The 26,862-nt window shown below is 34.7% G+C and overlaps 2 protein-coding genes across 6 annotated transcripts in view; one reads left to right on the top strand and one right to left on the bottom strand.

Annotated features, from left to right (window-relative positions):
• Nucleotides 1–26,862, top strand: part of LOC126968314 (uncharacterized) — a 512,088-nt gene that overhangs the window by 334,928 nt on the left and 150,298 nt on the right. The gene's annotated exons all lie outside the window — the stretch shown is intronic.
• Nucleotides 1–26,862, bottom strand: part of LOC126968328 (cuticlin-4) — a 104,445-nt gene that overhangs the window by 42,863 nt on the left and 34,720 nt on the right. For all 5 annotated transcript variants that reach the window (XM_050813289.1, XM_050813287.1, XM_050813288.1 and 2 more), the window contains 5 exons: nt 21,298–21,442; nt 19,291–19,432; nt 2,669–2,847; nt 1,652–1,730; nt 941–1,083 (listed from right to left, as the gene is read on the bottom strand). In XM_050813289.1, coding sequence (XP_050669246.1) covers nt 941–1,083; nt 1,652–1,730; nt 2,669–2,847; nt 19,291–19,432; nt 21,298–21,442 — 688 coding nt within the window. The remainder of the gene's footprint in view (nt 1–940; nt 1,084–1,651; nt 1,731–2,668; nt 2,848–19,290; nt 19,433–21,297; nt 21,443–26,862) is intronic.

Raw genomic sequence — 26,862 nt, 5'->3', positions numbered from 1 at the left:
TATAACCTAGGTCTTAAGAATCCTTGAGAGCAAAATTCAAAGAAATAAATAACATCTTGACTGTTGCTTCTCAAAATATTCTTGATAATGTAATGTATGTTCATAGGTACATAAGTGAATTTGCTAGAAACTGTCATAACCATAATGTTACCACCAGGAACAGACATAAGCTTATAATGCCTACTACTCGGTAAGTCAAGTAAGTATTTTGTGGGGCGATGTATATGCTTTTACAACAAGATCCCAGAAAATGTACAAAACAAAAGTATTATTTATTCAAAAGAAATGTTAAGAAACGTTTGTGTGGTAAAGGTACAATAACATAAATGACTTTCTTAATGAAACCATAGATTGGGAATGGAGCGACCGCCCTCAGGCTATTAAATAAAACGTTTATTTGTACAATATTACTATGTAAACATATTTTTAATGAAAAAAAGCCCGCTGAGTTTGTTGCGCCCATTCTTCTCAAGCCTGAGGCGTTCTTTTTGGAACGGGTGGTAGTTTTTTTGACTTTTAATAAGTGATGTCACATCCTATTTTGAATAAAAATATTTGAATTTGAATGTACTGTACTGTACTATAACGTCATAATAAACATTTTTAAAGTGAAACTCTTATTACATCGTCTCAAACTTTTTCGTCTGTGTATTGCATGTCGCGTGACGGTCGGGCGGCACCTATAGTTCGCAGCAACTTACCGTGTAGTGTATAGACTATTACTCATTTGTGCCAGTGCTCCACGCAATTTTTCACTTTTATCTTGGTTTCATAAAACCACACAGTCCTTTTTATTCTTCTTTCTTTCTAATGTTTGGTTATAAAATAAAGGAACCAAATTAAACTAAATTAACTTAAACACTATATTTATTTAGGTTAATAAAGAGGTAGGCACCGCCTAATTGCCTATATGATATGCACGCCCCTGTATATTTCTTACCCATCATCAGCTATCAAACTCTGTTCAGCCCAGCCCAGGCCATCCTTCACGGAGCACTCGGAGACCAGAACACCAAACTGTCGCTGCTTCTCCAACGACACTACCAGTGTCAGTGTGTCGCCGATACGAACGTTTGAAGCCACCTGGAGCACAAACAAAAATATAAAACTGATTTGTTCCAAAAAAAATTGGCTCAATTTAATTGAAGTTTTGATAATATTCTGTAATATCAGTTGGAAGAGCAGTCGCACGGAACGCGAGAGCTCGTGGGGTCGAGTCCCGCATCGTTCAATAAAATTTTTGTTTTAAAAAATTTATTTGTGTATAATCCTGGAAGTGACGGTTATCACTTTAAATACATAACTAATTGTATAGATTTGGAAGAGCGACATCTCAAGCTAATTTCCTAATAAGCAAATATTGGGGTTGAGCAGGTTATCATCTGTAAAGTAGATCCTGTAGATGAAGCCACAACCTGAGAGTTAAACAAAGCATACAAGATTTTTATGACGATACGTCACTCGAACGGTTAGCTCAGTTGTAAGAGCACTTACACGAAACGCGAGAGAAAATTTTATTTGAATATTGTATAACTTTTAAAAACTGTGAATTACGATCTAATTTATAAATCAAATGTTTTTATTAAGTTTATGTTGTATGTAATATGTTAAAAAGGTAATATGTAGGTTTAAAACAAAATATTTTTCTTACCTGTTTTTCCTCAGGTTTTCCCTTGTATATTTTCATCGTAACTGATGGAAGCAGACCAGATTCTTCGTCGAATTCATCACTGTATTGATAAAATCATAATTAGATTAAAATATTTTACAAAAAAATTATTACGATATAAAGTACAGAGACATTAAAATTATAACATCATTACAGTATGCATTAAGATATATTTTTTAATTATCTTGATGATTCCATGAAAACAGGTGAAGCTTAGAATTTGAATTTGACATAGCAAGGCTACCATATGGTCTACACAAAAAGGCATAAACGGCATTTATTTTCTCAAGTTGATTCCTTTAGAACTCTTTTTGAAATTATTTTTAACACTACTACCGCATCGGAAACAAATGGCAGCTGAGAGAGAAGAGACACGCGCATGAAACTCTCCTAGCATTCTTTTTTTACACTCTTTTAAATAAAATATACAATATTGTACTGTCGTATAAATAATCATAATCTAGCCCCAGGCTGTCCGATCACTTAGATATTCAGCTGTGGAGTGGATTAACGACAGAGCCATTTTTTAATAAAACATTTCAATTTATTTATAGATAATGCCTGAACAGTGGCTGGGACTTATAATAAAAGTGTATACATTTTGTTTATGAAAATAAGGGACGAGACGAGCAGGACGTTCAACTGATGGTAATTGATACCCCCTGCCCATTACAATGGATTGCCGCTCAGGATTCTTGAAAAACTCCAAAAATTCTAAGCGGCACTAGAACAGAACTCGTCACCTTGAGACATAAGATGTTAAGTCTCATTTGGCCAGTAATATCACTATCTACGGCGTCCTTTAGCCCGAAACACAGTAATGCTTACACATTACTGCTTCACGGCAGAAATAGGCGTCGTTGTGGTACCCATAATCTAGCCGGCATCCTGTGCAAAGGAGCCTCCCACTGGTACTGGTAAAGCTATTATGTATCACTTTTTTTATCACTACCAGGGAATGCTAATTCCGAATGAACTAAGCATAAACTTATTACTTACGTATCATAATCATCCTTAACATTGGTGAGTCGGTCTGCGTGAGGTTTGTGCAAGTTGTACAGGGTCAGATCTCGTCTCCTGTAGCGACACCTGACGTGGTAACCTCTTCCTTGACCAGTCACCAAGCGAAGATGTGGCTGTACTATTATATTGTTGTAGTACTCTACTGTACCGTCCTCCTGTAAATAAAAAAATATATAATGTAATTAGTAAAACCACAGACAACACGCAATAAACTAGTAAAGCTACTGTTTCATTATCCCTACTAAACTTCAACTGAAATAAAAGTAGTTTAAAAAAAAAACTAAAAAACTCGCTTTGGTTGAAAAGACAATGGTTGAGATTTTTAAATGAACATCAATTCTTTATCGACGTAAGACGTAAGATGAAATAATTATATAAATTAACAAAAATCCTGTTTTGCAAATTGAAAAATGGAATAATTTTATCAAATTTATGTAATGTTATCGGTCCTCGATAAATCTCCGGAGTTTGAACGAAATCTAGCCGTTTAAAGTGGGTCAAAATCGTGCCCAAATGAGTCGGTTACCAACAAACATACATACAGGTGAAGCTTAGCTTAAAAATTATGACAATCATATAATTATAGACACACTAAAAACACCGTGAAGCAGTAATGAGTAATGAAGAATCTGTAAGGGTTACCATCAGCGGAAGTCCTGTTCATCTCATCTCTTATAATCATCAAAAAATTCTTCAAAAAAAAATGACAACCGCAGTTTTAGAATAGCAACCTTCGAATGGGAAGCGAAGGAAGAACGCAAATGCGTTGGATAGATAATTTTCCAATTATCTATCAAATTTTTAATGATGATTGAGTTCGTCAAGATCATACTAGGAATATAAAATATTTTATCGTCAGCTAAAGAAGCTCAGATAAGATGCAAGGCCAAGGGAAAGATATAAACCATCCAAAATCTCTATGTAATTAGGATAATAAACATCTTGAAAGGGGTAAAAATCACTTTTAAGGATTTTGTTTAATACAAAATGTGGCTGATACCTACAGGCAAAGCTTACAACTTTTAAAAACTTTGTCAATTTAAAATAACTTTATACAAACTAAACATTTTACTTCTCGGAAGTAAGTGCGTTTGTAGAGACAATTATAAATTCACATCAGACACGTGTTTCCTGCCAGCATGGGGTTCAACGGATGCCGGAAGTGACGTCACGGATCCTTGCGACCGCAACATGACCGCATGTCACAAGGGTGAGTGAGAATTTTTTAAAATCTATAACTTTAGTATAATAAAACTGTAGAGTCGACGTGTCTGTATGTACCTACATTGAATATCTTTTCCAAACACCGATTGTAGGGTCACCTACTGTATTTTTTGTGTTTAGCTACTCACTCCTTTGTAAAAAAAAAATGTCTGTCCGTCTATCAGTTTTTGGAGTGATTACTTCTTATGGGAGGGTAAACCGCTTCGTAACGTAACGCGATACTTCCGTCAGAAAAAAACAATCGAAACATTTTTTGACAATTATAATTACTTACTTAATGGTTTTAAAAAATTGCTGAGGAATATTTTCTGAAAATCTCCAACTGCATTTGTTTTATTATTACCATGTACTTTTGTAATAAAAAGTAAATAAAAGTTTTCAAAAAATTTCTGACGTTCGCGAAATTCGTTAAGCAATGTTAGGCAAAGGGTTCATGCCCATACAGCCATATTCGTTAATATTCAATAATTAATTGTCAAAGCCGTCTTTGCAAGTTTTTAAGATGACATACAATTTAAAAATTTCGTTGCTTATTATAGCTACCATAAGCAAACTATTAATTTTATAGGATTACTAGCTGACCCAGCAAACGTTGTATTGCCATATAAAGTAATAAAAAAAAATTAATAATTAAAATTTTTGGGGTATAAAAAATAGATGACAACCGATTCTGAGACCTACCAAATATACATATAAATTAATGCATATTAAAATACATATTAATTAAATTGTAATGATAAACTACAATTATTCTATACGACTGCCATCTTGCAACCCTATCGTGGATCTGGAGATGGAACGAATAAAGCCCGTCACAGACTTAGCTATAATATATATTAATATACCGCACTATAATATATATTATAGCAAGCTACCACACACTGAGAAATATATATTTTGCTTTCATTAATTGATGGTAGTCCTAGTGTTCGCACGTATTTTGTAATTAAGGGTGTTCTTATTTACATTATTTACAATTTAGTGATATATATATATATATAATATGTCTTGCTATACCATAATAATATATAGTAATATGCAATAATGTATATTACGGTATCGCTTGGTGACGTCACAGAAATATATATTATAGCTGAGTGTGCGGTTACGCGAAAATTAGTATAGAAAATATGTAGTAATATGCCTAGTTATAAAAATATTAATATATATTATAGCTAAGTCTGTGACGGGCTTAATATTATAATCGCGATAAAAAATAGGTGTTGATCGTAGAAGGGTGAAATTTTAATTTGTACGTATTTTTTAAATGTAAAATATTTTTTTGTCGAAATTTATATTTAGGGGTAGGCCCTTATCTTTGAGGGATATGAAAAATAGATGTTGGCCGATTCTCAGACCTACAAATCGGTTTAGTCGTTTCGGAGGAGTTTGGTAACAATCACAGCGACACGAGAATTTTATATATTATTAGAAATAATGATAATCTACATAGAAAAAATTCTAATGACTTTCTGTTATGTATGTTACCACAAATTGGAAATGGAGCTTCCGCACTCAGGCTGTTAAATAATAAGTTTTATTGTATGATATTACATTGTAATCCATATTTTTTATGAAAAAAAAATAAGCACGCTGAGTTTCTTGCGCCCGTTCTTCTCAGGTCTGAGGCATACTGTTTCCAATGGGTAGTTTTTGACTTTGATAAGCGCAATACACATTTAAATAACACTTTTCAAATTAAAACGTGCGTAATTAAAAAAATATGATTCTTTTCAATAAGTGATATAATTATATCCTATTTTAATCCTAATAATATTTGAATTTGGATTTTTAATTAACAAGCAATCGGGAAAACATAATGGCTACCTAATATTACCACCATATATGCAGATATAGTATTTTTTGTGCTTATCGATAATAATTTAATAATATCTTTAAATAATTTGGCTGCCAAAGAATATATTCCTTAATTATTATAGCGCTGAATGTATAAATAAGTAAGTACTTTTCAATCAGTAAAAGGCGTGTAATTTGAACTGTATTTTTAGATTTTGTTGTTTCTAAATTGAGTCTAAATAATCGCACAATTTTCGGTCGGATTAAAATAAATCTTATATATATAATTCTCGTGTCACAATGTTAGTTACCTTACTCCTCCGAAACGGCTTTACTGATTTTTACCAAATTTTATGTGCATATTGAGTAGGTCTGAGATGCGGCTACTATCTATTTTTCATCCCCTTAAATTTTAAGGGTAGTCCACCCTATTTTTTATTATTTTTTTATTATGATTCAGCATTGAAAAAATACATACAAATTTAAATTTTCGCCCTTTAAATAAATTGTAGTACGATATATTTGGTAGGTCTGAGAAACGGTTGCATCAAAATTTTAATAATTGATTTTTTCTAATATTTTATATGGCAATACGACATATGTTGTGTCAGCTAGTAAGATAATATATTTTTACCAACCAATGTGAAAAGTCAGTTAGGTATGCCACCTTTTTATCCTTTACAAATATTTAATTTAAAACTATTAGTTTTGTTATTAATTAGTTAACACACACATAATATCATTTTCCATCTATAATAATGATTAATTATTATTGGAATCGGAAGTCTTAATTTGCCTAGGAATGACTGATCTATAAGTTTTCATTAGCTTTTTGATCTCACTGTAAAACCGTTGTTTATTTTATTAAAATAAACGAAAACACATGTAAATAATACACAGTAAGTACAAAAAAGTCAGTAGTAAATAATTAATTTTGTAAATTAATTTCTATGCAGTAAGTGTTAAGAAACGAAATTGGACAAACATTTAAAACCTTAAACATTTACAAATAAGGTTTCTTAAATATTTTGTAAACAAAAGAGGCAAAGAAAGTTGCAATAAAGATTATAATCAATTGTTTAAAATGTGCAATATATTACCGATAGATAGGAAATTTAGGTATTTAATAGGATTAGGATATTATTTTAGTGATGAACATAAATTTAATGTTAAAAATCTTTATGAAACAAAAAGTGTAAGAGACAGAAAATTATATCAGCCAATGTTTAAATATTATTATGGAGAACGTCTAACTATGTGTATATTACTAAAGGTTTTAAATAATGTACAATAACTGAGGCAAACACCAAAAATGAGCAAGTGTTGTGTAAATTTTATTTATTATAACACTAGAAATAAGGAATTGCTTGTAACTAATTCTAGTAGGCTTCATAAGATACATAATAGCTTTAAGGGGAAATGTATACACTTCTACAATAAACTCCCAGCCACTGTTCAGGCATTATCTATAAATAAATTTAAATGTTTTATAAAAAAATGGCTCTGTCGTAAATCCTATTACTCCACTGCTGAATATCTAAATGATCGGACAGCCTGGGACTAGATTGTGATTATTTTATAGCGATAGAAATGACTGTACAATATTGTATATTTTTATTGAAAAGAGCGCAAAAATAGAATGCTGGGAGAGTTTCTTGCGCCGCTTCTTCTCTCTCAGAGCGCCATTTGTTTCCGAAGCGGTCAAAAAGAATTCTAAAGGAATCAATTTTGAGAAAATAAATGCCTTTTATGCCTTTTTAAAAAACAAACTTAAAAAAGTGTTACTTTTAGAAAATGTCTAAAATGGAAGTGGGCCGGTCATGTACCGAGTCTTGAGGATGGGCGTTGGACGAAAGTGGTCACAGAGTGGAAAGGACCAGGAAGTGGAAAGCGCAAACAAGGTCGTCCACTCAAACGCTATTCAGATGACATACGCGAGACCGCAGGCAAACACTGGCTCGGATTGGCACAAGATAGGGATAAATGGCACAAACTGGAGGAGGCCTTCACCCTCACGGGGGTTCCTGTGGAAGAAATCAAAAAAATATTACCTTAACTAATAAATACTAACAAAAATTACTATATTTCATTATAATTACTAATCCGCTAATCAAAATGTTACTTAGTTCATAGGAGCAAATAAAAAGGCTTTTCTTTTTTTTATTTATTTATTTAGAAAATGTGTGATGGGGTTAATGTTCTTAATATAATCTGTATATAGGTATATACCTATATAAATATATATTTATTTGATCTGTTGAGTGTTCATTGTACAAAGTATTGTTTTAAATAAGAGCGTTATCTCGCCATCAAACGTTAAAGTTTTGCGAGTACAATATGTTTAGTTTTAACTTTGTATACTGTTTTATAAATAAACTAGCTGACCCGACAGACGCTGTTCTGTAGATAATAAAAAAAAATACTGTTTTATAGGAATTTGCCAATAATATTTCTTAACATTATTATTTCGTAAAAAATGCACCCTGTGTTATAATGACATTGGTTCACAGTGGAACTGTCAAACCGCGCGTCAATAAATTCTCTCATAGAAATTATGTCCATACAAAACAAATATTGAAAATAAAATAATTATGGGTCCCAAATAGAAAAAAAACTATCCTATCTCTTAAGTTGAACTAAACTGCACTCCATGAAGTAATCCCTATTTAAATACGTTCATTAGTTTAGGAGTCCATCGCGGACAAACAACGTGTCACGTAATTTATTTATATTAAGATAAAAAATAAAAGTTTGTGTTATTTCATCATTTTCAATACTTAATCTTTGGTGGGCTAGTCAGTCACGTGCTAGAGCGTATTTTTTTTGACCTTCTTATATATTATGTATTAGTCGTGGCAAGGCTGCTTAATCTCAATCCGACAGAAGACCTTTGGCAAAGCCTTGTGTCAATGTGTGGAGGCGGTGTATATGGTAATGTTGGATTCTTGAATACTAATTGTATAGCGACATTCGATTTGTGCTGTGCAAAATTATCTCGCTTAACACAGTTTGCAATTTGTATGATATTTTGCTCTCAAAGATAGTGCGTTGGTTTGAGACGAATAATGTGCACTTAAACAGTAAAAAACAAAGTGTTTACGGTTCATTACACAAAACACAGCGGAGGTACAAACCAACGTACTTATAAATGACCAGAGATTGGAACTTGTGGTCACTACGGTCTTCTTGGGTATCACGTTAGATAAAAAGCTTCAGTGGGGTCCACATATTCTCCATCTAGCAGACAGACTCAGCTCTGCGGCATATGCAGTTAGAAAGATTAGAGAGTATACGAATGTTGCGACCGCTAGATTAGTTTACTTCAGTTATTTTCACAGCATCATGACGTACGGTATATCACTATGGGGTCATGCTGCTGACATTGATATAGTGTTTGCTCTGCAAAAGAGAGCTGTTCGTGCTATATATCAGCTTGGTTATAGACAGTCTCTCAAAGAAAAATTTAAAGAAATAAATATTATGACTGTTCATTGTCAGCACATTTATGAAAATTTAATTTAATATAATATTATTCACAAAAATCGTCACCTTTTTACTCTTAATAGTGATTTTCATTATTATAACAGTAGAAATTAGGGATTGCTTGTAACTAATTCTAGTAGGCTTCATAAGATACATAATAGCTTTAAGGGTAAATATATACACTTCTATAATAAAGTCCCAGCCACTGTTCAGGCATTATCTATAAATAAATTTAAATGTTTTATAAAAAAATGGCTATGTCGTAAATCCTATTACCCCACTTCTGAGATATTTACAAAAAATAAATTTGAAAACAAAATTTATGAACAATGCGCGGGATCCGAAAACCTCCTCAGGAAGGAGGCTCCTTTGCGCAGGATGCCAGTCAGATTATGGGTAATGTAAGCTGTAATGTGTAAGCATTATTGTGTTTCGGCCTGAAGAACACCGTAGCTGGTGAAATTACTGGCCAAACGAGAAGCATTATTGTGTTTCGGCCTGAAGAACACCGTAGCTGGTGAAATTACTGGCCAAACGAGAAGCATTATTTTGTTTCGGCCTGAAGAACACCGTAGCTGGTGAAATTACTGGCCAAACGAGAAGCATTATTGTGTTTCAGCCTGAAGAACACCGTAGCTGGTGAAATTACTGGCCAAACGAGAAGCATTATTGTGTTTCAGCCTGAAGAACACCGTAGCTGGTGAAATTACTGGCCAAACGAGAAGCATTATTGTGTTTCAGCCTGAAGAACACCGTAGCTGGTGAAATTACTGGCCAAACGAGAAGCATTATTGTGTTTCAGCCTGAAGAACACCGTAGCTGGTGAAATTACTGGCCAAACGAGAAGCATTATTGTGTTTCAGCCTGAAGAACACCGTAGCTGGTGAAATTACTGGCCAAACGAGAAGCATTATTGTGTTTCAGCCTGAAGAGCACCGTAGCTGGTGAAATTACTGGCCAAACGAGAAGCATTATTGTGTTTCGGCCTGAAGAACACCGTAGCTGGTGAAATTACTGGCCAAACGAGAAGCAATTTTTGTGTTTCAGCCTGAAGAACACCGTAGCTGGTGAAATTACTGGCCAAACGAGAAACATTATTGTGTTTCAGCCTGAAGAACACCGTAGCTGGTGAAATTACTGGCCAAACGAGACTTAACATAAATACAATTTAAAAAAACAACATTTTATGAACGATGCGGGACTCGAACGTTCCTCTGGCGTTCCGTGACAGTGCTCTAACCAACTGAGCTAACCGTTCGAGTGACATATCGTCATAAAATGTTGTATGCTTTATTCAACTTTCAGGTTGTGGCGTCATCTACAGGATCTACTTTACAGTTGATAACCTGCTCAACCCCAATATTTGCATATTAGGAATTTGACTTGAGATGTCGCTCTTATAAATCTAAACAATTTGTTATGTTTTTAAAGTGATAACCCACTTCTAGGATTAATACACAAATAAAATTTAAAAAAACAAAATTTTATGAATGATGCGGGACTTGAACTCGAACGAATAAATGGTAATTGATACGCCCTACCCATTACAATGCAGTGCCGCTCAGGATTCTTGAAAAAAATCTCAGCGGCACTAGGTTAAGTCTCATTTTCCCAGTATTTTCACTAGCTACGGCGCCCTTCAGACCGAAACACAGTAATGTTTACACATTACTGCTTCACGGCAGAAATAGGTGACGAGCGCAATTGTAGTGCTGCTCAGAATTTTTGTATTGGCACTGCATTGCAATGGGCTGGGCGTATATATTACCAGCAACTAAACGTCCTGCTCGTCCCGTCCCTTATTTTCATAAAAAAACACAAGTATTTGGATAAGATAGATTATATATATATAGTAAATCTACGTGAAGAGAGAACGAACAATAGTAATCTCAAATAAACCTATATCAACAAAGATTGTTTGCTAACGTTATCTTAAGAACAACACGTCTTAAGACGTTATTTGTACAAACTTTTGTGTAATAAGATTACAGCAAACACTTTTTGTTGTGTGTGGGAATTATTAAATTTGATTGCAGGGAACTGAAATAATGTATCTGTCACGTAGTCATTCTATTGCACAATATATTAAACTATCGGCCGTTCCCAATATTCAGTCTATCTCTTACTTCACATAAAAATCGTAACTATAGTTGACTTTTCCGTTCCAATAAACTTATCGACGGTAACTCACCTTATCCGTACACGGGAACGGCCGTAGTCTCTTACTAAATAACATAATCACAAAGCATCGGAAAATAGAATTATGGCCGTTCCCAATATACTATCTACAGATAGATATAAATTACTACCTTCTACTGTCAGTAATGAGCTGTCAATAATCTAAAGCTGTCTCAATATAACGATAAGTCAATCATATCGCCATACATTTGTACGTGTGAATTGCAATTTCCATACAAACTTCTATCGCTGGTAACCTATACGTCTTCCCATTGACAGACAGCGTGTGCGGATAAGGTGAGTTACCGTCGATAAGTTTATTGGGACAGAAAAGTCAAGGATAGTTTCCATTTTTTTCTCAAGTAAGAGATAGACTGAATTTTGGGAACGGTCGTTAGAGGTAATGCTTTTTATATGAATCCAAAAATCATTCCTTCTCATGCCTCTATTAATTCAGATCCGAATTGTGTTAAGACTGGGGACCGCGCCAATGGCCTTGAGGAATCGAGCAGAGCTAGGTTACCTCTTTCGCACAAGATTGCCATAGTCTTAATTCAGAATTAGAAGCATTTTTAATTTAGCACAAATATAATACAATTTTCTTTACAAAACTATGTCAATTTGTATTTTTTATCTAGATTGAACAATAAGCATGGCTCCAATTGTGAAAGTTAGAGGTATTTTGTTGAAATTTATATATAAATAATAGTAATGTTAAGAAAAAATGAATTTTGTTCTCATATTCTTTAGATATATAATTATTTTTTGTAAATATATAAGCTTCATATAAACTGTCAAGAAATGGTTTCATATAAGGGCTTTTTTAGCGATTGCTTTAAATGAGAAGATTGTTTATTATCTTAGCCAATTATTTTGGAAATTGTCACCAAAAAGTATATTTTATCTTATACACAATCGTGTACTAAACATACCATAATAGTTCATTGAACATTCAATGTGAGTGTCACAATCAAAAAACCAATTTACTAATTCTCATTTTAAAACCCCATCCGGTAACCATTATTTTGCGAAAAATTACAATTTTACCGACGACGAATAATAACTGCTATTTTAAACTAGAATGCTGATTTAATTTAGTGACATATGCTTTTTTTAATTTAATAGATTTTTTTATTTGATTGATTGAATTCATTGCTTGTGGCGTGCGTCGTGAGACGAGCCGTTGATTTCCCTAATTTTTTTTTTATGGAATAGGAGGACAAACGATCGTACGGGTCACCTGTTGTTAAGTGATCACCGCCGCCCACAATCTCTTGCAACACCAGAGGAATCACAGGAGCTTTGCCGGCCTTTAAGGAAGGTGTACGCGCTTTTTTGAAGATACCCATGTCGTATCGTCCCGGAAACACCGCACAAGGAAGCTCATTCCACAGCTTTGTAGTACGTGGAAGAAAGCTCCTTGAAAACCGCACTGTGGAGGACCGCCACTCATCCAGATGGTGAGGAGGATATCCTAACTTGTGACGTGTCGTGCGAAGGTGGAATTCGGCGGCAGGAATCAGGTTAAACAGCTCTTCGGAACACTCTCCGTGATAAATGCGGTAGAAGACACACAATGAAGCGACAATTCGAGCTGCTCTGCGTTGCACGCGGTCAAATGGATCGAGCTGATACTGGGGTGCGCCAGACCAGAGATGACAGCAATAACTCCATGTATGGCCGGACCTGCCCTTTGTAGAGCGCTAGTATGTGGGCCGGCTTGAAGTATTGCCGTGCTCTATTAATGACGCCCAGTTTCTTTGAAACCAATTTGGCTTTGCCTTCCAAATGACCACGAAATTTGCAATCGCTCGAGATTTCGAGACCCAGTATTCCGATACTAGGCGAGGCTTTGAGAGAAGTGTTGTCGAAGAGCGGTGATACGACAAATGGGGTTTTTTTAGTGGTAAACGCGCAAACTTGAGTCTTCTGGGGGTTAAATTGGACAAGGTTCAATTTTCCCCATTCCGCGACCCTCTCAAGAGAGGGCTCGATAGAAAACACAAGTTTCTCCCGGAACTGGTCGACGATTTCCCGAGAGAGACCTGCATGGCCAGTGTATACGGCATCACCAGTGCTGTCGTCTGCATAGCAATGAATGTTGGAGGTGTCCAACATATCATTGATATGCAGAAGAAACAGCGTGGGAGACAGCACACAGCCTTGGGGCACTCCAGCATTCACGGGCTTCGGGTTCGAGCAATATCCGTCGACAACGACCTGTATGCTGCGCCCAGTGAGGAAGCTGGAGGTCCACTTGCACAAGCTCTCGGGAAGCCCAAATGATGGAAGTTTGGAGAGGAGCGCCTTGTGCCATACACGATCAAAGGCCTTCCCTATATCCAGGCTAACTGCCAGGCCTTCCCCCTTGCTTTCAATAGCCACTGCCCATCTATGTGTTAGGAATACCGGAAGATCACCTGCCGACCTACCATGGCGAAACCCGTATTGTCGGTCGTTGATCAACTGGTGACCCTCTAGATATACCAAAAGCTGACGGCTAATTATGCTCTCCATGATTTTGGAGAGCAGGGAGGTAATAGCAATAGGCCTGTAGTTTGCCGGATCCGAACTGTCTCCTTTTTTTTGGATCGGATGGACAAGGGCTGACTTCCATGAGTCAGGGACTACGCCTTTAGAATAAGAGTGCCGGAATAAACGCGTTAGCACCGGCGTCAACTCAGGGGCACACGTTCTAAGCACGATTGGAGAAATGCCATCCAGCCCGCTCGACTTCCTGACGTCCAACGAAAACAGAGCTCGCCTAACAGTTTTTTGTCTGAACTGAACTTCAGGCATAGAGCTCTGACACCGCGGGATGGTCGGCGGTGTTTTTCCGTTGTCGTCAAGAGTCGAGTTGGAGACGAAAAGAGTGCACAAGAGATCGGCTTTCTCTTTTGCCGTATGGGCCAGGGTGTCATTCCTCATGTGCCACGGCGGCATGGACGGCTGGCTGAAGTTACCAAGAGCAGCTTTCGACAACGACCAGAACTTGCGTGTTCCGGTCGGGTAACTGGAAAGCTGCTCGCCGATTTCGACGACGTGTTTTGACTTTGTACGGGTGATTTGCCGCTTAAAATATCTGGAGGCACGGTTGTATTTCCTCTTAAGAACTATGCAGTTCAAACCTTTGTATCCAGCGCCGCAACCCAAGTTCGATACGCCTGTTTTTTGCAGTCAGATGCTGCTTTGCTTTGAACCTATGCGAAACATAGCGGCACTAGGCCGCTACTTCACGCCGGTATTCTGTGCGAGTGTGGTAATTAACCCGGACGAGCCTGGCCCGATTGTGCTGACTTCAAAAGACGGCAGCGTGACTCTCCCACTTCTAAAAAGCCCTTAGTCGCCCCGGGAAAAGTACAGGGCAAACTCTTGTGTCTTTCTCGATTAAATCATGACATTTGGGTATATTTGTAACATCACTTTACATAAATTGTATGTATCACAATTATCAACCTTTCCGATGTAGTGGTCAATGGTACAATGTATATTAAACAACTTTTGATAAACATTATTTTGTCGTAATTTGTCCATTCAGCAAACTACTAACAACTGCCTTATTTTAATTCACTCGAAGATTATTTCCTATTATAATAACCCCACTACACTATTCAGTTCCTTCAACTTCAGAAAATTTCCCGAGCAGTGCACAGGCGGGGTATCTATAGATACATAGTTGTTCTGTGGATATCCTCAATAAACTTGTATAAATTTAATGAGACATGCACTTCTATTATGACAGCACGTTTCCTTGACAGACCGATGACTAAACCATTGCCTATTTATATCTAGACGGAGCATTGTCGTTCCTAAATATATAAAATATGGTTAATAACAATTGTTAGATTAGATATTACATAAAAAAAACGTGTTTTTTACCTGAACGATTTTTATTTTATTAATATGTAGTTTGATCTTTTACAACATTACACTTATTTGTAACTAATTTTCCTTATATTTTTGTATATATTTATATCGATATTATAAATATAATGTAATAAATCGTAGCAAAGTTAACACTGTACATGTATTTCTTTAAAAGAATACTTGCTGTGTACTCTACTAAAAATACCGAATGCAGAAAAATCTTTGAATTTGTCAAAAATAGTAGATTGTTAACCAAGGGTCCAAAGAATCAATTCCCGAGGTATTTAGACACCCGAGCGCAGGGAGGTCGGCAAAAGTCCGAGTAGGAATTTATTATTTTACCCGAGTTAAACACTCTACTTTTCATTTCGAATATGAGGAAGATAAAAGTAGTTGTTTATCTAAACTATTTATTGATAATATATAATAATATTATTAGTACCTATTTAAAATTAGTTGTCAAATTAGGACAATTTATGTCGACTTTTTAAATTTTAAATATGGAACTCACCGCGTAAGTGGCTCATTCCGTTCAAAGAAGTTTACGCTAAGTTCACACTGTTTAGAAAGTCACATGGCCCCAGCATTTTTTTTAATTATCTTGTTTTTACATAAAACTCTTCACAGCTGACAAAAGTTCTATTTTCAATCCGGCCCTTAGGTGGGAAGTAATTTGTATGAGTTTTTCCCTCTCTATGGAGGGAAGCAGCATTTTCCACCCAATAATCAGATCAAAATAACATTACTCTCCGAGTATGAGAAATGAAAAATAATTTGTCCGTTTGTCGGTATGTATATCTGGGCAAAACGCAAACAGTACTGAATAGATTTAATTAAAATTTTGCACGAATATTAAGAAGATTTTGGGACCACACTTTACATATGATCTCGCTAGATGCAGACATCTATTATGCAGCAATTTTACTACTTTTTAGCGTCCACGTGGACGATGCCGCGGACAGCAGCTAGTTTAACAAAAATTAACCTAAGTAACATTCTAATTGAAAATGTGAGTTGTTATGTTAAGCCTTCACTCCATAACAACTCAACATGATTTCCAAATCCAAGATATTCTAAGCGAAAGTTGTGTGATTTAGCGAAAATACCTCAAAATAAGCATGCATGTATTCAAAATAACATATATTTCATTTTTTGGCTATCGAGTAGAAAATTGGGATATTATTGATAGATTGAATCATTCGCAACGCATTGGGAGTATCCAGAGAGCATTCACATGACACCTTGCATATATTAGTACTGGATTCTCTCATAGACACCCGTACCATGCGCGTTTAAGGGAATTTAATATGATTTCATTGCTCGATTGTAGATTTCTTGCCGGCGTAATGTTTCTATACAAACACTTAATCGGTCAAATACGATGTTATTCCCAAGGTCCAAAATCAAGAGGGTCTTCTAAGTTCAGGCGCCTCTGGCACGAATTCTTTGCGAATACATTAAGTTGAACGATACTAATTCAGAAGTTGATATATTCGGTAGTGGGCTGGTCAGCTTTAAAGAAAGCTTTGTTAAACACAGAGGTGGTACTCAATCTGGATTAGCCAAATAAGTAGTTTTTCCTTTTCTTTTTCAAATAATGGGTTAGTTGTAAAATTTGTTATTTATTTCTTTTTGTAGCCACAGTAAAAGTTTTATTTATAATTGTTTCTTTTTCAAAAGCAATAAGGGAGTATTCTTGTAATTTTTATATTCACCACAATATTCATATATTGTACAATAACAAATTGTATTTAAAGAGGAACGAACGAAATTACTTTAATTAATAAATAAATTTAAATGGATAGACATTATAGGTACAACACCAAACTATACCTACCTACTAATCCTATCTACTAAGATTGAGGTCCCGGGTTCGAATCCCGGTAGGTGCAAGCATTTATATGACGAATATGGATGTTTGTTTCCGAGTCATGCATGTTTAAATGTATTTGTGTATGTTTAAGTAAGTATATTGTATTAAATACTAGCTGACCTGACAGACGTTGTTCTGTATATTATAATAAATAAAATAATGTTTTTATATGAATTTGTGAATAATATATGATAACATCAAAAATTACTTCGTAAAATATGCACCCTGCTGTCGTAATGAAATTGTTTCACAGCAGAACTGTCAAACCTTGCGTCAATAAATTCTCTCATAGAAATTATGTATGGACACATCAAAGGAAAAAAAAATTGTTGTTTATATTTAATATAGCAGCATTTTCCTGTTTTAAACCTTCTCTGGACTTAACCACAAATAATTCAAGACCAAAATTAGCCAAATCGGTCCAGCCGTTCTCGAGTTTTAGCGAGACTAACGAACAGCAATTCATTTTTATATATATAGAAGATATCATTGTCTTGAACCCATAACACAGGCTATATATGCTTAACTTGGGGCAAGATCATCACATTTCTGGATTGCCTCGTGCCTGTGGATAATTATGTACAATTGCTTATAGGTACTTTCAAATTCTCTGTCTATGGTTTCATGTATCTATAACGAAAGCGTCAGCATTATAGATTTAAACCACGTACTTCCTTGGTCGTGCATTGCGTAACTTGCGTAAGAACTTGTACTGAGGGTTCATTTGAACATGATTTGTGATTTAAATTATTTCGAATGCTTCTAGAAATTGCATCAATATTGGTGAAACATCAGAAATTTATTGCTATTTGCCAAATAATTTAATTCTAATATTATATTGTGAATCTATAATTATTATACGAATCAATGAATCGATTAGCTTATTAAAAATTTATAAGTTATTATTAACTTTTTTTATTTAAATAAGCTGTACTAATTATACATTGGTCCTTATTTATAAAAAAAACCTTATACACGCTTGACTAAACGAATTTGACCGAATTGAATATGGTTTTCATTGAAAGACTGCACCAGCTACCCGCGATATAAATTTACTAGCTGACCCGGCAAACGTTGTTTTGCCATATAAAGTATAATTCACGCGATAGTTTTATAAGTAATAAAATATTGCCTATATTATAGCCTGTACATCATTTTGTTCTATTGTCAATAGTTTTTCCGGCGCACGCAAAAATAGGTTTTCAATTTTACACCTTGTGTTACAAAATAGCAATTTTATTATGGATCCCTAATTTAAAAAAAAAACATAGCCTATAGCCTTCGTCGATAAATGGACTACCCAACACTTAAAGAATCATTCAAATCGGACCAGTAGTACCAGAGATTAGTGCGTTCAAACAAACAAACAAACACTGCAGCTTTATAATATAACATTCTTATCGGTCCCCAAAAAATATGGTTAAAAAAATACGGACTTATAAATAATTAACACCATAAAATGTAAACAAAACTAAATAAGGTCGGGCGCCTGCTTGTATTAGCTTGTGGTAATTGTATAACTTTGATCAATGACGTATTATACATATAAACAAATCGCGTCGTATAAAAACATGCCACAAATTACACCATAAAAAGATTCGACTGGTATATACTATATACATTGCCGCATTTATTACAGTTGTTTAAAATATTCTTGGTCAATAAACAGCAATGTAAAACACTTAGATCATTTATTACGTATAGATATGATACAGCTAAGTAAAAACGTCGAAAAAATTGAGGTTGACAGTTAACCTCTAATATAAATTATCTAATTTAAAAGATTCTGTCTCTTCAACTCCACAACGTCATTGGCGAAGTAATTTGCCCCGGTCTGGTGCTGCCGCGCGCCATATCACTTCAATTTTATTGAAGATGCAGCTTATCATGCACAGTAAAGTAATAAACCTGGCCTGTTTTCATCGGTTGTCTAGCAGTAAGAGGCTCAATACAGACGTATAAATTATCTTTATGAGGCAAAACATTTATTCAGTCCAGATTACGAATTGTTGAATTTAGAACGCGATTCGAAAAGTGACAGTTGACTCACGACTAAGGAGAAACGTGTGCTTACAACGTCTTTAAGCACACTTTTGCCGTTCCGCTCTCAGACTGCGAATGATATGTCTTTATAGGTGTTTAGAACGTCATTGACTTCGATTGCTTCAGTACTCACGTGATCAGTGGACATGGTATTGCAGCCCTTGAGGGGGACTGTGTACTGGAGATCACCTCGAGCTGACACATACTCCCGAAGACATGAAGAGTTGCTACCCAAACCAGCAGGGTACACTATGCCGTTGAAGGTGTCGTATACACTGCAAGAAGAAGCCCGTACTTTAGTGCCTTCCTCAACAGGAACATTAAAAATAAGAACAAATTAAATAAAAAAAATTAAAATATTTTCAATTTAATTTATATTTTTCTCTTTTTCCTTTATTTATGACAATAACGGACGAGACGAGCATGACGTTCAGCTGATGGTGATTGATACGCCCTGCCCATGTTAAGTATCATTTGCCCAGTAATTTCACTAGATACGGCGCCCTTCAGACCGAAACACAATAATGGTTACACATTGCTGCTTCACGGTAGAAATAGGCGCCGTTGTGGTACCCATAATCTAGGCGTCCTGTGCAAAGGAGCCTCCCACTAGCTTGCTCTAAATACATTTTTATATCTATATGATATATGTAAGATATTTCTACCTATGTATTGACTCATCCCGATATCTCTGAAACCATAGAGAGTAGAGAGTTGAAATTTGCTAGGAATCCACTTTTATTATAAAATTACCAAAAAAATGGCTTATCAATTGACTGAGCACATTTTAGAGCAAAAAAATATTAAATAATTTCTCTCAATTCACACTGTTATTTATAAATCGCTAGTCCTTCGAACCGAACTACTAACTCCCCGCCGATAGAATTCCTAAAATGTTAAAGTGCAAATAAAACTTACTGTATATTAACGACCTCTTAATAATTGAACAACAAGAGTTGAACAAAGCAAACAGAATTTTATAACGAGGCGGTACTCGAACGGTTAGCTCACTTGGTTAGAGCACCGGCACGGAACGCCAGAGGTCGTGGGTTCGAATCCCGCATCGTTCATAAAATTTTGTTTGTCAAATTTTATTTGTGTATTAATCCTAAAAGTGAGGGTTATCACTTTAAAAACATAACATACTGTTTAATTCTACATAGAATATAATGTTTTTTTATAATTTTAAGCTAATTACTGTATAGTTTTGTAATTGATGTAATGAAATGAAATCAAATACTTATATCTTTATTGTACACCACAAAATAATTAAATATAACATAATTCAAGATTAAGTACATAATATTATAGCAAGCAATTGGTGTCCTTATCGCATTTCTTCTAGGCAACCTGTACTGGCTAAATTGAAACAGTTTTAGTTCCGCCTCGTGCCAGATTTTGGCGAGACAACACGGCCTGAGGATGCCTCGTGTAGAGGCGAAACAATTGTGTCGAATTGTTTACAAACAAATATTGGCGGAATTAACACTAAAGAAAACTTAAATCATTTGTATTATTATGGATTTCCGCAAAGTAATGCCTACTTCAATAATTTTTTTTTGATAGTTGTAAGAAAACAGTAGGATGCGCTATCGATATACATATAATTTAAACATACACATATAGTAAATAAATCTTTTTTTTTTATGCTAAAACGTACGGGTCACCTGGTGTTAAGTGATCACCGCCGCACACATTCTCTTGCAAAACCGGAGCAATCACAGGAGCGTTGCCGGCCTTTAAGGTGTACGCGCTGTTTTTTAAGGTACCAGCGTTGCCGGCCTTTAAGGTGTACGCGCTGTTTTTTAAGGTACCAGCGTTGCCGGCCTTTAAGGTGTACGCGCTGTTTTTTAAGGTACCAGCGTTGCCGGCCTTTAAGGTGTACGCGCTGTTTTTTAAGGTACCAGCGTTGCCGGCCTTTAAGGTGTACGCGCTGTTTTTTAAGGTACCAGCGTTGCCGGCCTTTAAGGTGTACGCGCTGTTTTTTAAGGTACCAGCGTTGCCGGCCTTTAAGGTGTACGCGCTGTTTTTTAAGGTACCAATGTCGTATCGTCCCGGAAACACCGAACAAGGAAGCTCATTCCACAGCTTTGTAGTACGAGGAAAATAGCTCCTTGAAAATGGCACTTTGAAATCTTACCTATTTGCGTGATTCTGTGCGAGTGAGATGGTGACATGCATGTTGTCCTTTTCGCATGCGATCGCCAAAGTGTCCAAGGGTGCGAGGTCGGCCGACCATTCTGAATCTTGATCTGTTATCGAGGATACTGCTGTAGTTGATATTTCTGGAACAATTACAAATGGTTAATTAAATCCAAAGTCAAATAATCCTTTTTCAATTAGGTTTAAATTCAGCGCTCTTCAATCGTCACTATAAATATTTCTTTTAAAATACTGAATTTACCATATGTTTTCAAAAAGTAGAGCTCGAGAGAAAGACATACAAAAAACTGAACAGTCACTCTTTTCAATCAATTAAATACCTTATCTTACAATGGCTGTAATATACATAAGAAATTAGTTTGTAAGATGTTGTTATTACGATCCATATTCCAGAAGATATCTTTAATGTAATGATGTTCTATACATAATATTATAGATAAATCATGTCGTATATAAACATATCAGAAATATGGAACATCCCACAAACACACGATAATAAGCGTCGACTGATATAGTGATACATTGCCGTATTTATTCCAGTTGTTTAAAATACTCTTGGTAAATGAGCAGCAATGTAAAACGTTTCACACATCATGACTGTTCTTTATTTTTTTGTAGAAGAGAGGACAAACGATTGTACGGGTCACCTGATGTTAAGTGATCACCGCCGTTTATAATACCAGAGCCATTCTCTTGCAATAAAAGAGAAATCACAAGAGCGTTCAATGGCGACTTTAAATTAACATACTTGTTAAACTACTCAACCGTAATCATAAGAAAAAAAATTCAAAAGAAACAAAAATTCACCTAAGTAAATCAATTTTCCATAATATAATTTCGGAACATCCTGTAAGAAATCTTTCTTACATATATATTATATATTATACTAGCTGACCCAGCAAGCGTTGTATTGCCGATATTAAAATCGCGATACAAAAGTAACTGTTGATCGTAGGTGGGTGAAAATTTGAAATTGTATGTATTTTTTAATGCTGACTCATAATCAAACAAATTAAAAAAAATATCAAAAAAATTAAAAAAAAAATTGGCGTGGACCACCCTTATCATTACGGAGATGAAAAATATATGTTGTCCGATTCTCAGACCTACCCAATATGCACTCAGAATTTCATGAGTATCGGTCAAGCCGTTTCGAAGGAGTTTAACTACAAACAGCGCGACGTGAGAATTTTATATATTAGATGGACTCTTCATAAACGACCAATCAAAAGTACCATCAAATATATTGTAATAGTGGTACCGTTTGCAAACTAATGACTGGTTGGTGACGTCACAGACTAAAGGAGAATAGTATCACGTCATACAACCGTTAATATGTCAAGGTTCTGTACATGTTCTACAGCTCTTTATATTAGAGATAAAAACAGAACAAAAAAAACTAAGAGATAAACGTATAAGATTGTTGTTTTGTACCGAAATATTGACACATTTTTAAGGTAATTTCAAGTTCAGAAAAGGATATAGAAGCACTTAATGAAAATTTGTTAAAACTTATGACCAATGTATGCCTCGGACCTGAGAAGAAAGGGCGCATGAAACAAAGCAGGCTTATTTTTTTATAAAACTTAGGTACAATCAAATTTATAATTTAAATAGCCTAAAAGTAGTTGGTCCATTTCCAATCTGTGGTATCATTATGAGTGTTACGTTTAAACTTGTTTGCCACATAAAAGTGTTTAAAGAAATTGTTGATATTTCGTAATACATTTGTTTTGAAAATCCGACTCAGCGAAGTTGTTTGCGATTATGTTATCGTTAAGTTTAACCAGGCGATTATTCCGTAACTATTACAGATATCAAAAAACTTTAAACTGATATTGAAAGTATAAATTAAACAATATGTTATGATTTTAAAGTGATAACCCTCACTTCTAGGATTAATACACAAATAAAATTTGAAAAACAAAATTTTATGAACGATGCGGGACTCGAACCCACGACCTCCGGCGTTCCGTGCCGGTGCTCTAACCAACTGAGCCAACTGAGCCGTTCGAGTAACGTATCATTATAAAATCTTGTTTGCTACGTTCAACTCTCAGGTTGTGGCTTATGTGGCACTACTACAGGCCAATAGGTGGTCATTATGAGAATTGTCATCGTCTGTGACAGATCAGTGTTCGTCTCAATAAAATATTTTAAAAATGCCGTCGTGTGTTGTGAAAAAGTGTAAAAACGATACTATATAAGTATTTGTAGCCATATATGATTATTTAAGGGAGAAAAAATTATGTAACTAGTATCCCCCGTAACCGCACACACACACTAGCATAACGATGCTTGACTTGCTAACATAACGGCGCGGAGTCCTTTTTTTACTCGTCCGTGTTTATGCTGGACTTAAGCTAAGACTACTATTACAATAGAAAGGTTAAGCGAGCGATTCAGCAAGTCGATTATTATTAAACAAACTTTTACAATTGAAAGTATACTAAATTATAACAGTACCGAAAACATATCTGATTATTAGTTTTATTGAAATAAGTGGAAATCGATTAATGATTTATGCGAAATGCGGACTTGTTAACTTATTTGGTATGAGAAACGGAACGCATTTTTAGATGCGTGACAGCTATGGGTGATAGCAGACAGTGTATGATACGAGGATTTCAAATCTTTGAACAACAGCTGTTGTGATGACGCAAGGAATTAATGAACTCCTTTTTGTTCGGCTTATAGTCTGAGTTTTTCCTAAGTCGTCATTATGGTGTACTTAAATGCGTGTTACGCTCAAGCTTCGCTCGCATTCAAAGTGATGGTTATTAATACGGACTTTTCTTTATTATTATTAAAATAAGGGACAGGACCAGCAGGACGTTCAGCCAACCGGCCCATTACAATGCAGTGCCGCTTAGGATTCTTGAAAAACACCAAAATTCTGAGCGGCACTACAAATGCGCTCGTTACCTTGTGACATAAGAGGTTAAGTCTCAAGGTGACTTATCATGTTTTGCCTAAACGTGTCTTTCGTACTTCCACTGGCTAGATAAGTCTGAATAGAGTCCAATTTCGCTCTATAGATCTCAACCTAAGGATATACGTAATGAAACCTAACCGATTTTAAGAAATTGATAAGCGGTGATTAATACTGGATGGTACGGAAAGAACGACTGAAAAAAAGTCGGGCTCAAAGGTCGGCTAGGCTTCAGAGACCGTGTGAACAGTATGAGCTTTAACCGCCGGGCAGGTGTTTCAATGATATTTGAAACAAAAGACTGCAACGCGTTCGCAGCCATAGGTAGAAGCTATTATTCTATAAAAATTTAAAGTTGGTAATACACGTTTTGGAATTTGTCTATTTCTATGACAATTACTACCACCGTAGAGGTTCCGGTTCAATCCTCGTCCGCTATAACTCTTTAACTCTGACTCTTTTGTTTTTATTTAATAATTAACATTTTTTGACTTACTCGTGTAAGACTCTTTGACGTTCACTTTGCATATATTGTTATTGAAATTATTTGTAAATATAATTGAAAATGAAAAACTTGTAATATCATTCTGTTTTGAAAAGTTTTCTTGGTCGTTCTTCTCTAAGGAAATCTACCTCCCGAATGAGCTGTATGAAAAAATGAAAACATATTTAAAATGTAATGTTATTTACCTATGAAATAAAATATTTTTGATTTGATAATTTACTACCAGATGACCCGTACGCTCATTTTTCCTCCTCTTCCAGGAAAAATTCCTTTTTAATTTTGACCAATAAACACTCATCGGTGATTAAGATTAAGATTATTACAATCCATATTGTCAAGAACGTCAAAAGGACATTTTCATACTCAAACCCCTATTATAGGATAATATTGAACAAATTAAATTAAAATCAAGTTTGGTTCCTTGGGTTCAACTTGCACGTAAAACAAAATATGCCCGCGTACTTTGAATAACAAATATATTTCAATAACGAAACAGGTCCGTGCGTCGAAAAAACAAACAAGACAAACACGAAAGAAAGCCAGGTGGTTCCGTAGATTTAATTTGCCATCAAAAGTTTATTAATTGTTAGTTATTTACAGTAAACTTTGTATTTATTTAATATCATTTGTCTAATATGTTTAGTTTTGTTTATAATTAGTTACTTTATATATATTGTAATTGGCTTACGCCGTTTTATTAAAGAATAAATAAATTAAATAAAAAAATGAAAATTCTTAATTTTCTCAGTCTTTTTGAATTAAGTATTTGAATAAATCATTTTGCGCTCTAAATTAGAAGAAAACTTTTGGCCGATTGGGACTTCGTGACAGCGTTGCCAAAGATAATAGTTGGAAATTTTCCGGGCCAGTGAATACCGCTTGTGCTTTACCGGTCCATGAACTGATATGCCTTCTTCATTAGACCTCAGGGATTCTCATTAAACTTTTCTTATATGTAAGAATAATTGTAACAAATGAGAAAAATATAAGACACTTTAATATTTTAATCATTTTATTTCGTTTTATATTTAACTTACTGGAAAAAATTAAGTAGGCGTTCCTAATATGTGCCCGAATAAAACAGTGATGGGGTGATCACTTATATTATGTTAACACTTATTGATAGCAGGTATAAAATAGTTATCAATTAAATCCACAAAGTAAAATAAAAAGTAAAAAAAATGATAATTAAAAAGACTAAGGTCTTTGAAATTCATCGGGACAAAAACTCATAACAGAATTATCCAGGCGCCTTGCTGATTTGACAGGTGAAGGTCTAATACCTCTGTCAGAGGCCATGCAAAGAGGTGGCGTTGCCATCTTCACGGGCAACTTACCTGCCGATCAAGTTTTTCACGCTGTATAGTATTTTTTTTGTGTCTTTTCATTGCGAGTGTTACACATTTAAGTAAAACACTTTTTAAAGGATTTAAACACAAATTATTATTTCGTATAATAAGATTTATAATGTTCACAGTTACAGTTACACGCGTTTTAATCCATTAAAAAGTGTTTTATTTAAAATATGTTAATATATTATGTATTATTTAAGTTTTTTTTATTATTTTTAGGTTATACTTCTTTAGGCGCGTTATTTAAAATTATGAGAGTGAAATTTTAAGATATGCGCGTATCACTGTAACACAAAAGTAACAGGTTAAAGAATTTTCTGACGCTTGCGTTATTCGTTATTTTTTTGTTGGTTTCTACGTACATTATTTTGTATAGTGTTATATATTAAGTCATGTGTAAATAATCCAATAAGACAAGTAATATATTTATAAAAATATACTTACTATATAATATTTATAAAACCTCTCAATATAAGAATAATAATAATATTTACACACTTTTTACACAAATTATCTTGCCCCAAGTTGACAATGATATATTTAATACAATATGCTTACTTAAACATACATAAATTCATATAAACATACATAAATACATTTAAACATCCATGACTCGGAAACAAACATCCATATTCATCATATAATTGCTTGCACCTACCGGGATTCGAACATATACAATATATGTATATATACTAGGGATATAAGTAGTACGTATCTAAAATAAATTTTATAATAATGCCAAATAAAAAAATA

This window comes from Leptidea sinapis, chromosome 15, assembly GCF_905404315.1.
Source record: "Leptidea sinapis chromosome 15, ilLepSina1.1, whole genome shotgun sequence".
Classification (NCBI taxonomy): Eukaryota; Metazoa; Arthropoda; class Insecta; order Lepidoptera; family Pieridae; genus Leptidea; species Leptidea sinapis.
This window is presented reverse-complemented; position numbering and strand designations above follow the sequence as displayed.